General features: G+C 43.5%; 1 protein-coding gene across 1 annotated transcript; it reads right to left on the bottom strand.

Moving 5' to 3' along the window:
* Positions 1 to 9,213: 9,213 nt before the first annotated feature.
* On the bottom strand, positions 9,214 to 9,525 carry LOC117356654 (c-Myc-binding protein-like). The gene has a single exon (XM_033936172.1). It carries the CDS (start codon positions 9,523 to 9,525, stop codon positions 9,214 to 9,216), a length of 312 nt encoding a protein of 103 aa, XP_033792063.1.
* Positions 9,526 to 13,322: the final 3,797 nt, after the last annotated feature.

Below are 13,322 nucleotides of genomic sequence, written 5' to 3' on the forward strand. Positions count from 1 at the left end.
TCCCCCTGTCACTCTCTGCCTTCATCCGTACAACTCCCTGACATCCCTAAGATCTCCATGCCACTCCCTGACTCCACTCCAACACCCCCAAGATTCCTCTTCCACCCCCAAACCCCCTGTATCTTTATCTGATGGCCAACGAGGGATTTTCATACCCTCCTGCCGGCAGGCCCACCATTAAAAAATCGTAGGCCCTTCCCTTCCTGGTGCATCCCAGAATGCACCAGCAAGGAGAAGGTCTGCCATTTTGCAGTGGCGGCCTGCTGGTAGGAGGGTGTAGGCATCCCTCTTGCCGGCTTCAGATAAAGGCACAGAGCATTTGGGGGTAGCAGGGGAATCTTGGGGGTGTCGGGGAGTTGTCCATGTGGAGTCAGTGCAGGGGGATCTTGGGGTGTCCGAGAGTGTGTGGGGTGGAGTAGTTGAGTGTTTGGTGGGGTTCAGGGGATGATGGGGCCAGTGGCAGGAGGAAGTGGGCATCCCTCCTGTCAGGGGATACCTTGTGGGGTGGCAGCAGGAGAAATTGGGCACTCTTCCTGCCGCAGACTGTGTCAAGAGGATTTACAATTGTGGCAGGAAAAATTGGACACTCCTCCTGCTACGGACATTCAGGGGTTCCAGCAGAAAGGAGTTGGCATCCCTCCTGCTGGCCAACTTCATGGGGGGACGACAGGTTCCTTGCTGTGGCCGCTAAACTGATCGCAGCAAGGAGATTCTCTTGCCATGATCGTCTCAGCTCCTGCTTCTATTTGACATGTAGACCAGCTTTTTGCTGGCCTACATTTCAGGCACCTATCATGGGCCTAGGTAGATGCCTAGGGCTTCCTAAGCTTGCCTAAAGCCACTTCCAGGTGAAACCTCACCCATGCCTAGTCTTGGTCGAGCTTAAGAGGCCCTATGCATCTCCCTATGCTCGCAAAAATGCCTACAGTGTAGGCAACCTGCCTTGAGGTTGGGTTTTTTTTTTAAACATGCATCCTGATTGGCTGGTTAGACAGTGGTAGGACGCCTACAATCGAGATGTCATTTATAGAATTTGGTCCTTTCAGCACAAGAATGTTCTTCCTATTTACGCTTGAACAGGAAATCCCAACATTTTTCCCATTTGAAAATGGCTGTGAGATAGGCTATTTTTTTTGTACGTTGTGAACAGGATGTCCCAAATCTGACTTGGACATTCTTTAGAAAATGTCCCTCTGTACTTTTCTGAATATCTCTTATCATGAGACCTGATAGCTGGAGCCTTCTCAGTCTCCACTGACCTTGTACCATTTAATAGCTACAATGTGGTTTCTCAAACATTAAACTGAGGTCTGAGCAATCAGTAAGTGATGTTTTGTTAGCTCACTGTGTCTCAAAAAAATGTTTGGTAACCTTTATAAAGGTAGATCAAATTTATCTTGTAGAAGACATTTGTATTAAACAGAAAATAATCTTTCTTCTGTGTGTTTGAAGAGGTGGTGTTTAGTTGCCTAATTTGTTTCTATAAATTAAGAATGATCCGCTCATTGGTTCCCCTTCTAGATTCATTTTCACTCAATACCTTAATACATTCTCTAGTGATCTCAAAGCTAGACTACTGCAATTCCTTGTTAAAGGGGGCATATCTTAAGGATATAAGGCGCCTCCAAATCATACAAAACACTGCAATAAAGGTAATCACAGGTTCAAAAAAATTCGATCATGTTACACCACTGCTTCAAAATGCTCACTGGCTACCAATTTCATATAGAATCACCTATAAAATAGCACTATTAGTCTTTAAGACATTAAGAAATAATACACCTGCATTTATAGACAGGCTTCTGATCCCCTACAGCCCCTCTAGAGTTCTTAGATCTTCCTCACAAGCGTCCCTTTATGTTCCCTCTTTGAAAGTCATAGGTACTCGCCGTGACCTTATTTTTTCGGTTACAGCCCCTACCATTTGGAACTCCCTTCCTCTTCATTTAAGACTTGAACAAGAATTGAATAAATTCAAAAATAGTTTAAAGTGTTTTCTTTTTAAAGAAGCCTTTAACTAAAAGTTTATTTTTCGGTTCATTCCTAATTTTATCGTTTTGTATTAAACTCTGAGTATATACCCCTTTTTTTTTTTTCCCTCTTTGATTTTCAAGATTGTAAATCCTTTTCTCTTAGATTTCAAGATTGTAAATCCTTTTCTCACATTATCCTTATGTTCTAACCCAACCTGATTAACTCATCTTGTTTTTTTTATTTTTTTATTGTATTTTTTCTTTTCCCTCCTTTCCTACTGTTCCATGTGTTTGTTACCCCAGTTCGTTTTTTAATTTTTTAAGTAACAATTTTTATTTACGATGTATTTGTAATTTTAATATATCCAATTTTATTTCTTTGTAAAACGCTTTGTACCCTGAAAAGCGTTCAATCAAATATTTTAATAAACTTGAAACTTGAAACTTGAAACTTGTCCATTATTGATTCTGCTGGGTAAGTAATAGAAGGGTAAATGAAAAAGTAAAGACCAAATACATTTACCGGCTTTAATGGAAGTAACTGTGAGCAATTGAATATAGCAATTTTCCACATGGTCCTCATGCAAGACGACACTTTTATTGTATCGTTCAACTAGCTTCTGCATTCCTGCAGAGAAGTTTTTTTGGGCTGCTCCTGAAGCCAGGTGAGCACCACTTCATCATGCTTTGTCTTTTGCTCTTCAGGTCGAAGTGATGCACCCCTGTCTCTTTGCCAGTGACAATTCTCTCCAGAATACTTGTCTCTCCAGAATACCTGTCTCAGGTACTGGGTCGCAACCTCTACACGCTTTTGCTTGTGCAGATCAGCAAGCTGTTTGGGAACCCATTCTGCGCAGACTTTCCTGTATCCCAAGTCATCATACATTACGCCAAATGCAAATCCATAGCTGATATCCAAATTTGCAGCCAACTGAGATACAGTTATCCGTCGGTCTTCTCTAATCAAGGCATTCACTCTGTCAATGTGCTCTTGTGTGAGTGATGATGGGCTACCAGAATGACCTTCATGGGTTACATCTGTTCTTCCCACTTCAGACCTTTTTACTCACTCATTGATTCATGGTGCTATGTCCATACTGAGTCAATATCAGACGATGAATTTCTACAGGTTTCACTCCCTCTGCCCAAAGAAAGCACATTACTGCACATTGTTTTTCGATGATGCAATCTTGCAATGAAGTGTCCTGTAGGGACAGAACATAGCACACATACACATACACACAGGATACGAGTCAGGTGGAGGCGTTGCCCTGGCAAGCTCCGAGCTCCTTTTATTATGCTTCTATGCTAATGACATCATAGTAACTCCCTCGATTACATGTCTAATGATTGGTGGATACAAAGTCACATGCATTTTACATCATGTCACTCTCAACTTTGCACGTAGGCAATGCCTGATTAACACTTAGACAATACCTGTGTCTTTGCACATATTCAATGCCTGTCAGCTGATGTCCTATTCCAAATAAAGACTGCTTAAATAAGATAAGGGTTAATCTCACAGGGCTTGTAATGTCAGTGTGTTGGTTCGAGATTATTGTGCATACACATACGTTTGCTTATTACCATTTTAATTGCAGGTCATTTTTAACCTTATCAACCATAGACCCCTGAAGAAGACGTGTTTTCTGAAACACGAACCGTATCGGGTCCCTTGGTTTGTAAAAAGATGACATTAGTATCCGCATTAAATATCCGCATTAAATATCTGGTATCTGGTATAATAAACATAACCTGTATCTTGTACATACTGTCTGCAGATTTTCCTTGTTTATTGCTTGCTGTTCCTGTACAGCAGACTCTGTTGGATCTTTTTGTTGTTTGCAAATATTTTTCACCATGGACAATTACAATGGGTGTTCAAATTCAGTGGTTAGGAATGTGCTCCTGATATTACATTACATTTCTAGACCGCAATACCTTCCAGATCGATGCAGTTTATATCATGAAGAGACTGTACATCACAGTGAAATACATAAGAAATATCATCTTCTTTAATTTCCTTACAAAAAGGAAAGTCTTCAATAGTTTTCAGAAATGCATATGTGAAATTGAAGTAGCAAACAAAATACGCAGTTCTGAATCCCAACTAGCAGCCTGATATGCAATTGTTCGTTGCAAAAATTTCTTATAAAAACATCCTCGCACTGGAGGAAACACAAACAATTAAGTTATCCTTAGTGGACGGTCCACTCTAATAAATAGCCAGGTGCCTGCCCATGTACTGTCAACCATGCCAGCCAACTCTGTTGCTCTTGAACCAAGTCCTGAGATATCCCAGAGAAGGGCTGTAAAGCCAAACACCTTTAGGAAAGCCCTCTATCCTTGCAAACATGAAGATCTTTCTCCCTTTAGCTCTCACAAGCACATAAGAAACAATTTTTCTGCCTAAGTATACCCAGAAAACAGAGAAAAATGCGCAAAGAGCATAGAGAGTGCAGAAACAGAAATGAGCTCCTGTAAAAAGGAGGCCACAGCTTTCCAAAATGCCTGGATCCCCGCACAGCTCCAAATAGCATGGAAATAGGAATTCACTGCATCATTACAGCTAAGTAGCGACACATCCCATAAACAGCTAAAAACTTATCTTTTCTCTAAATACCTGACTAGCTGACTCATTAAAATATACGATTATGTTTAATGTTTATAATCTTTTGTAAACCGCGTAGAACTTTTTGGTAACGTGGTCTATAAGTATAATGTTATGTAATGTTATATGTTATGTTATAAGGGGGGAAGGGAAGATATGGAACCAGGAAGAGAAAGACCTTAGTGAAAACAGAAGCCTTACACCCAGTGACCAAAGGGGGAGCCCTAGAGCACGGCAGGGGTTCTCTCAGCCTAGGAGTGGAGGGCAGGGCACAAACACACTAAATAAATGGGCAGATTTGTTAGAGAGAAACAGAGAGCAGTTTTCAGACTTCAAGGGACCAGATAGTGCACTGTCAGAGACCAGAGAGGAAATGGACTGCAGTTATCCAGAAAGTCTGAACCCTGAGCAGGAGTTTAGCTCAGAGGGGCCGATGGAACTAGGAGTGGAAACAGATTTCCTAAATGCCCAGCCCGAGAGCATGGAAGTTTCCTGAGAAACAGAGAGAGGCAAGTGAGAGTTTTGCCAACCTGTGTTCTGCTAAGAAACTACTACAGTTTTCTTGAGACTATGTGTGTTTCTGCTTTGAAGATAATGCTGCAGCTATTTTGGCATTGTGGGGTTTTTTTCAAACTGGAAAGAATTAAAACTGTTTTGAGACTGCTTGAAAGAACGGGTAGAACTGTTTGGGGTTTTTTTTTCTGGCCACTTTCCTTATTGCTGGTGTAGCACAATATAGGAGTCGGGAGAAGGGTCTGTGTTTTTCGGTGGGCCAGTGGGATTTGTATTCCAACATTTTTCTAGCAGACCTGATAACTCCCCCTTTGCGCCTGAGCGCAGGTAGATAGCCCGGTTAACCAAAGGCTGTCAGATATTGTTTGGGGAAGTACAAACTTTTGCAAACGGAATATTAAAAAAACTATGAAAAGCAGCTCTAGTGAGCTGGAGGACTCTTGAGCTGAATGAATGAACCTGGAACTGTATTGGTTTTCCCTTTGAGGATTTGTTTTGTTTGAGGAGCTAAGTACTCCAGGCCACTGCCTAAGGGTGTTGTGTACAGCCTTGTAGCCACTTGCAAGGTACAAAGAAAGGACTGCTCTGAATTGAGTGTTTGTTTTGAGTTATATAAAGATTTGGGAGCATTCTGACATTCATTGTTTTGTTTTTGAAAAAGGCTGAAAATAAAAGCCAGTGTTTCGCAAACTCAACGGACCTTATGGGTGTCAGTGAGTTTTTTTTCTGTCTTTAAAACTGAGTTTGGTTCTCCAGAAACCACCAGCAGCCTCTTCAGTCAAGAAGGGCTTATCAATATTGCCAACGGCCAGCTCCTGGACATTACTACCTGGGGTCATTTGGGGTCGGTTGGTGACAGTACGGATTTGTAACAAGAGTGCCAAATTTAAACCAAACCCTGGCCTCAAAAGACAGCCAATGAAGTTGTCTATAATATGGAGTAATATGATCTGATTTCCTTAAATCAAAGATCACAGCAGCAATCTGGAATTTGTGCAATCTATGTAAATTTGACTGAAGGCCTGCCAGATGAACTGAATTACAATAATCCAGTATACTAAGTCCCAGAGATTGGACTAATATTCTGAATGCAATGGGATTGAAATAAACCATAATCATACGTAGCTTCCAAAGAGTAAAAAAGGATTTTTTGACCAAGGCATTTGTAGATGGTTTCATTTTATGTATGATACAAAGTGTTTTGTAAGCATATTTATGAACTGATTGCACAAGGTGTTAAGATAAATAAATAAATATATTCCTAATAGTATTTATGGTAGTTAATAGCTTCTTTATTTTTGATATATTATCTTAAAACTTAGGCGCCTGTAATGTAGGCCAGGGTTTTAAATGCCTACTTTATAGATGCCTAAAGTTCTTTAGAGATTCGCACCTAGGAAGTCTTTTTCCACCCTTAAACATGCCTACTTTGGAGTTAGGCGCCGCTAGGCACCATGTGACAGCTGCCTATCTTTTGTAGAATCACGCCTAAGATGATAAGCGCCTATCTCCCAATTACATTTTACTTTTTTCCAATTATGAGCTTGTTAAAGCTCATTATGGAAGCTAAGTGCTCTGACGCTGCTCCGATGCTCATAGGAATTCTATGAGCATCGGTGCAGCATCGGAACATTTAGCATCCTGGGGCATGGTAGAAACCTCTACCATGGCTTACTAAAAAGGGGGTGGGGGGAGTAAGTTAGATGCCTAACTTTAGGTGCCTCTTATAGTGAAAGGTCACTTTGGTCAGCCACAAAACTTAGAGACTTGAAGAAAGCACAGATGTTTTATTCAGCATATGCGGACTCCTGAGCCCCCAAGCTGGCAACTTCAGAAGTCCCGAAACCAGGAAGTTACAGTGATATTTATACATTTTCTGGCTAAAAAGCTGAATGTTAGAAAAAACTTCTCATGTGTTACTTTTCTTAACAATCATTGGTCCTAAGCAGGTCACTTATCTAAGCCCTGCAGTCTTTCTGTTACAAGTCCAGGAGGGCGGAATACAATACTGTGTATGCTGAGATAACCATAAGAAGCTAAAACGCCCAAGCTGCAACACCCAGTGCAGGCAGGCTAGAACATGAGATAAGTCAGGTCTGCAATTACACATAATTCAGCATTTTATTAAGGAGAAAACTTAGTTCAAGACTTAGGAAAACCAGTCCCAGACTCCTTCAATAGAATTTCCCCCTAGGTCAGGGGTGTCCAATGTCGGTCCTCGAGGGCCGCAGTCCAGTCGGGTTTTCAGGATTTCCCCAATGAATATGCATTGAAAGCAGTGCATGCAAATAGATCTCATGCATATTCATTGGGGAAATCCTGAAAACCCAACTGGACTGCGGCCCTCGAGGACCGACATTGGACACCCCTGCCCTAGGTGATTTCCAAAGCTGTTCATGCACTATAATGGAAGCACAAATCTAGAAAGTGCGTTTGTTATTAGAAAAGATGCATCCTATTTGGGATTGAGAAACAATCAAGAAAAATATTTGGGTTTTTTTTGTGTGTGTGAAATAAATCTAATCCTGTCCCTATGTTTATATAGAAAACACAACAGAGGCAATGGCCTGCCCTCAGCAGACAAGTAGACACAAAGCAGATCAGCAATACAATGAAAAGAAGAGTGGTTTATTAAATCATACACCCGAGATGGCCAGGTCTCAACAGGGGAAAGAACTACAGCCTAAACAATTACAAAAAATAAAATTAATAAGACCATACTAAACTATATAAATAGTTATAAAAAATAGAAAATTTCACAACTCATACCCTTCCCCCCCTTTTTCTACTAAGACACAATAGAGGTTTATACCACGGCCTGGAGCGCTAAATGCTCCAACGCTCAAAGGAATTCTATGAGCGTCAGAGCATTTAGCACTCTGGGCCATGGTAGAAACCTGGGGGGAGGGGAATATGCAACTAAAACTACTTACATACATAGGACCCACCACGTATATATCTTGATTTGTGCTCATGAACAATGCAAATAGTAGATCAGCTATATATAATGACATGCATATGTGATAAAATAAGGTGAAATCATTTATCAATGTATTATATAAAATGCATCATTCCTTCAAGTAATACAAGGAGAATGTAAAATCATACAGACCAGACAGAACATAAGTAAAGGGTGACTAAATGTGTGAATGTACAGAGATTAGCTATGTCCCAGTTATTTTTTTTTTATATATAAACATCCTTATAGAGAAATAGCAACAATCTATTCCCTATCAATCAGCACTTCTGCCTGGAGAATAACAGATACAGCTCTAGGAACAGCTTTTCTTAAAAAAAAAAAATCAAAAAGAGCCATGCTGATTTTTTTTTGCATCAAAATTCCCCACTATTTATTTATGCTCAAAAGCAAAAGAAAGAGTTATTACACAATATACAACACATACAGCTGTACAGGGTTAGGTGAAGTGCTTCATTACGCGGGAAGCTCTAAGACAGTGTTCTTCAACCTTTTGACACCTACGGACCGGCGGAAATATAACAATTATTTTGTGGACCGGCACCGGTCCATGGACCAGCAGTTGAAGAACACTGGGCTAAGTCATGGGCCAGACCCCGCTCATCTTCACCCAATCTCCGCCCTGCCCCCATAATAGTACTAATTGTAACGCCATTGCCCAGAGGAAAAGAAACAAATGCATTTCTTCCTGAACAGACAGCAGATGTAAATCAATCACTAAATTAAAAAATAAAATCATTCCCCCTACCGTTGTTGTCTCCCTCCTTCCATGCTGTGCCTTGCCTTCTGGTCTGCCCCCCGGTGTTATCTTCGGGCTGGCTCCTTCTTCCTCAGTGCTGCAGTGCACAAAACTGTGGGCAGCGTCCCATGCCTCATCTGGAAGCCTTCCCTCTGACGTTGTGATGTCAGAGAGGTTTCCTGTTCAGGCGCAGGATGTGCGTAGGAGCCTCTTCCCATGGCTTTGTGCACTGCAGCACTGGGGAAGAGGTAGCCGGCCTGAAGACAACGCCGCATCGATCATACCATGGACCAGCAGCTGAAGAGCACTGTCTGGGGCCCGATGCATGTGCTGTGGACCGGCAGGAAATTTTTGCGGACCTCGGACTGGTGGTTGAAGAACACTGCTCTAAGAGGCAGCCTTACTCAGCGTGCTTGTCTTTTGAAGATGGGTCATACTCAACAAGCCTTGTCTTAAGCTCTCTGTATTCTTCCAATATAAGTTCATATTTCTGTTTGAATTCTGCCAATTCCAGCCGAAGAATCTCCACATCTGACGTCTCATGACCAGAAGCTCCTAAATGGCGTTTCAGGAAGTCCAGCGCGTTGTTTGTTTTTTCTGGCTCTTCGTACAAGGCCACCAAACCTTTGGTGAGGGTATCAAGTACACCTGCCTTTTCCAAGTATCTTCTAAATTGTTCCCTTTTTGAATCGGCAGCCTTGTAGTGCGCCATGCTTAGACTCCACAGCTCTGGCCGACGCTCCCGCCCCTCGCTCTTTCACATCCGGCCATGTGGATTTTTATATAGAAAAAACTGGGGCATTGATAATCTCTATAAATTCATATATTTGGTCACCTTTACTTATGCACAGTATGATTTTACACATTCCTCGTATTACTTGAAGAAATGATGAATAAATGATTTCACCTTATTTTATCACATATGCGTATCATTGTATACAGCTAATCTACTGTACTTGTATTTTTATGAGCACAAATCAAAATACATATGTAGTAGTCCTGTGTATTTAAGGACTTTTAGTAGCATGATTTTATGAGTTCTGAAATTTTATCTTTTATATAACTGTATTTATATAGTTATTATTTATTTATGTAGATATTTATAGTCTGTATATCCAGAATTGTGATTTAGATTATAAAGTATCAACTGCAAGAGACAAGATTTTGGTGTAGTCCTCTAGGCTTTTTTGTAGAGGGGAGAATTAATATCCAACTTGTGCCTGTAAAACTTGTGCCTTAAGGCCCCGATTCTGCAAAGTGTGTCCCGATTTTAGGCAGCTGTAGGCGTCCTACAGCTGTCTAATCAGCCAATCGGGATGCACGTTTAAAAAAAAAAAAAATGCTCCCCGGGCAGGCCGCCTATATTGAAGGCACCTCCAGGAGCCTAGGGAGGCCCGCAAGACCGCCTAAGCTCGCCTAAGGGCCTTAGATGAACTTAGGCGGCCCTACGCGTCTCTCTAGTAGAGGAAGAGATGCATACAATGTACAAAATGCTGGCCTACATTGTAAGTAGACGCCGCTATACTTATTGCGGCAAGGGATCTCCCTGCCGCGATAAGTATAGCGGCAACCTGTCCCCCCACCCCGATCACAGGCAGGAGGATGCCCCTCTTGCCGGAACGCCGCTCACCTGACACCTCCAATCACCGGCAGAAGGATGCCCAATCCCTCCTGCCGGAATGCCGCCCACCCGCCAACTCCGATCACCATCAGGGTGGTGCCCTACCCCTCCTACTAGAGGACGCACCCCCCCGCCACGTTAACACTCCCCGATGACCCCCCTAATCTCCCCTCCAAAACTAAACTCTTAATTGTTGGCCGGCTGGATGGGTCTTGGTGCCATCTAGCCGGCAGGTCCGCCTCATCGAAGTGAGATGGGCCCGCCCCTTCCCGGCCCATCCCCGCTAAGCCTAAGGCCTGATTAGCCTAGGCGCCTAGAGCCTTGGCCAATCAGGTCTTAGGCTTAGGGGGATGGGCGGACCCAATAAACATAAGGCCTGATTGGTCCAGGCTTCTAGAGGAAGGGGCAGGCCTGCCTCATTTTGACGAGGTGGGCCTGCCGCCTGGAAGGCACCAAAACCTGTCCAGCCGGCCAACAATTAAGAGGTTAGTTTGGGGGAGGGGAGATTAGGGGGTCATCGGGGAGTGCTGGCACGGTGGGGGGCGTTAGCGCGGTGGGGGGTGTCCGGGGGGAGGCACTCTCCTGCTGGCGATCAGGGGTGTCGGGTGGGCAGCATTCCGGCAGGAGGGGCTGGGTTCCCTCCTGCTGGTGATCGGGGGTAGCAGGTGGGCGACGTCTACTCTAACCCGATTCTGTAACCGGCGTCTGTAACATGGACGCCGGTTACAGAATTGGGGTTAGTGTAGGCCCGATTCTGTATAGGTCATTCCTCCTGGGCATCCTATACAGAATCCGGGCCTAAGTGTCCGGTGGTTGCATCCGCAACTGCCTTCAGCTCTCACCTCCTCTAGCACCGGACATAACCGCCATCTTACATCAAGCAGTCACCGCCAGTAGAGGTAACAAATTTCACGAGAGTTCACAAGATATGTACACACGCGCAAGCTGCACTGCTTCCAATGGTTACCTTACGTTCTGGAACATTGCCCGCCTCATTGCTGTAACCTCAAGCAGTACGCAATTGTCCTCTGCACTCCACCTCACAATCACATACAGATGCAGAAAAGCGCTTGCGTGAGATTCCAGCAGTGAGGCGGGCAACATTCCAGAACAATGGTAACATACGAAGGGCCTCAAAATAGTACCTGGTGGGCCACGAGTTTGAGACCACTGCTCTAACAGGAAAAAAAAGCCAGTTATTCTGGTTTATAGTGGTTTTTTGTAATCCATCGTAAGTTTTCCACTAAGCAGCCTGGAATTTAGAAACTGACTGAAATTCTCATCTATTCTATTTAATGTATTTGGGCTCTCTTGGACAAACAAGCTTGTTGTACCATAACTTGCAAAACATTCCTCAGTCATTTACAAAGGGTCGCTGAAATGTTCTCAGCCCAACTGACAAAGTTGGGGCAGTCTCCATTGAGGGCTATGCACTTAGACCTGTGATTTTCCACTTTGTTTTGTTCCGTCAGAAAAATGTAGAACGAAAAAAGTGGAAAAATCGCTGGGCTAAGTGTATAGCCCTCGATGGAGACTACCCCAACTTTGTTGGTTGGGCTGAGAACTTTTCAGCAGCTCCTCATGGATTATTTGAAAGCCCTGTCTCGGAATTTGAGCAGTAGATGTCAAGTGATTGCAATTATGTTGAAATACTTCAGAGTTATTACTGGAGCCAGCAAATTCAATCATGTAACAACATCACTGCCTGCCAATCTCCATCGAAATCTCCTTTATTTTACGTTTCATTCTCAGTATTTGATTCCTTATACTCCCTCTACAGTACTTCAGTCCACCTAGCAAATATATTGGCGGTACTCTAAGACATAACCAGCTGGATATCATTAGATGGTCCATTTGTAGTGTCATTGCACCTACCCTATGAGACAATTTTCTGCCAGTTCTCTTTATCTACAGGAGATTTAAAACCAATCTGAAAGCACTCTTATTTTCTAAAACATTCCATTTCTGAGCCTTGCACAGTGGATGAAGCGGGAGGGCTCAGATTGGCTCTGAAATGCAGAGCAGACAATGCCTGTACTCTGTCATTAACAAGATGATTATGTAAATTCCTTTACCCTCTCTTCTTAACTACTCTATTATAACCTACCACCTAGAATAGATGGATTACCAGTGGGCAATGTAACGAGTATTCATAAACCTGAAATTTGGAAACCGAAACATTAATTCTAATTAGGTGAAAGGCTCCCCTGACGAAGAAGAGTTTACCTGCTTGCTATAGAGCAGGAGTGTCAAAGTCCATCCTGAAGGGCCGCAATCCAGTCAGGTTTTCAGGATTTCCCCAATGAATATGTATGAGATCTATTTGCATGCACTGTTTTCATTGTATGCTAATACATCTCATGCATATTCATTGGGGAAATCCTGAAAACCCGACTGGATTGCAGCCCTCAAGGAGGGACTTTGACACCTCTGCTATAGAGGGAGTAAAGTGTAAAGAAATCTTATTGGCAGTGAGGAAATGGGGACTACCGTATTTTCACACAGATAATGCGCACCCGTGTAAAACGCGCACACGGGTATAGCGCGCAGAAACCACGATTTTATGTACAAAAACTTTTGTATACCGCGCTTACGGGTATACCGCGCATGCAGCCCGACTGTCCTTTCGCCCGCCCCGACTCTCCTCTGGCCACCCCGACTCTCCTTTCGCCCTCCCCGACTCTCCGTGCGCTGTCCCAACTATCCGTTCACCCTCCCTGACTTTCCGTGCACTGCCCCGCCTCTCCGTGCGCTGTCCCGACTCTCTGTTCACCCTCCCTGACCCAATCAGAATAGGCCCTGGAGCCTTAGGTCCCACCTGGGGGCGCAGCCTGAGGCACATGGTCGGGTTGGGCCCATGTGCCTCAGGCCGCGCCCCCAGGTGGGAC

Source organism: Geotrypetes seraphini, chromosome 3 (assembly GCF_902459505.1).
Source record: "Geotrypetes seraphini chromosome 3, aGeoSer1.1, whole genome shotgun sequence".
In the NCBI taxonomy this organism is placed as follows: Eukaryota; Metazoa; Chordata; class Amphibia; order Gymnophiona; family Dermophiidae; genus Geotrypetes; species Geotrypetes seraphini.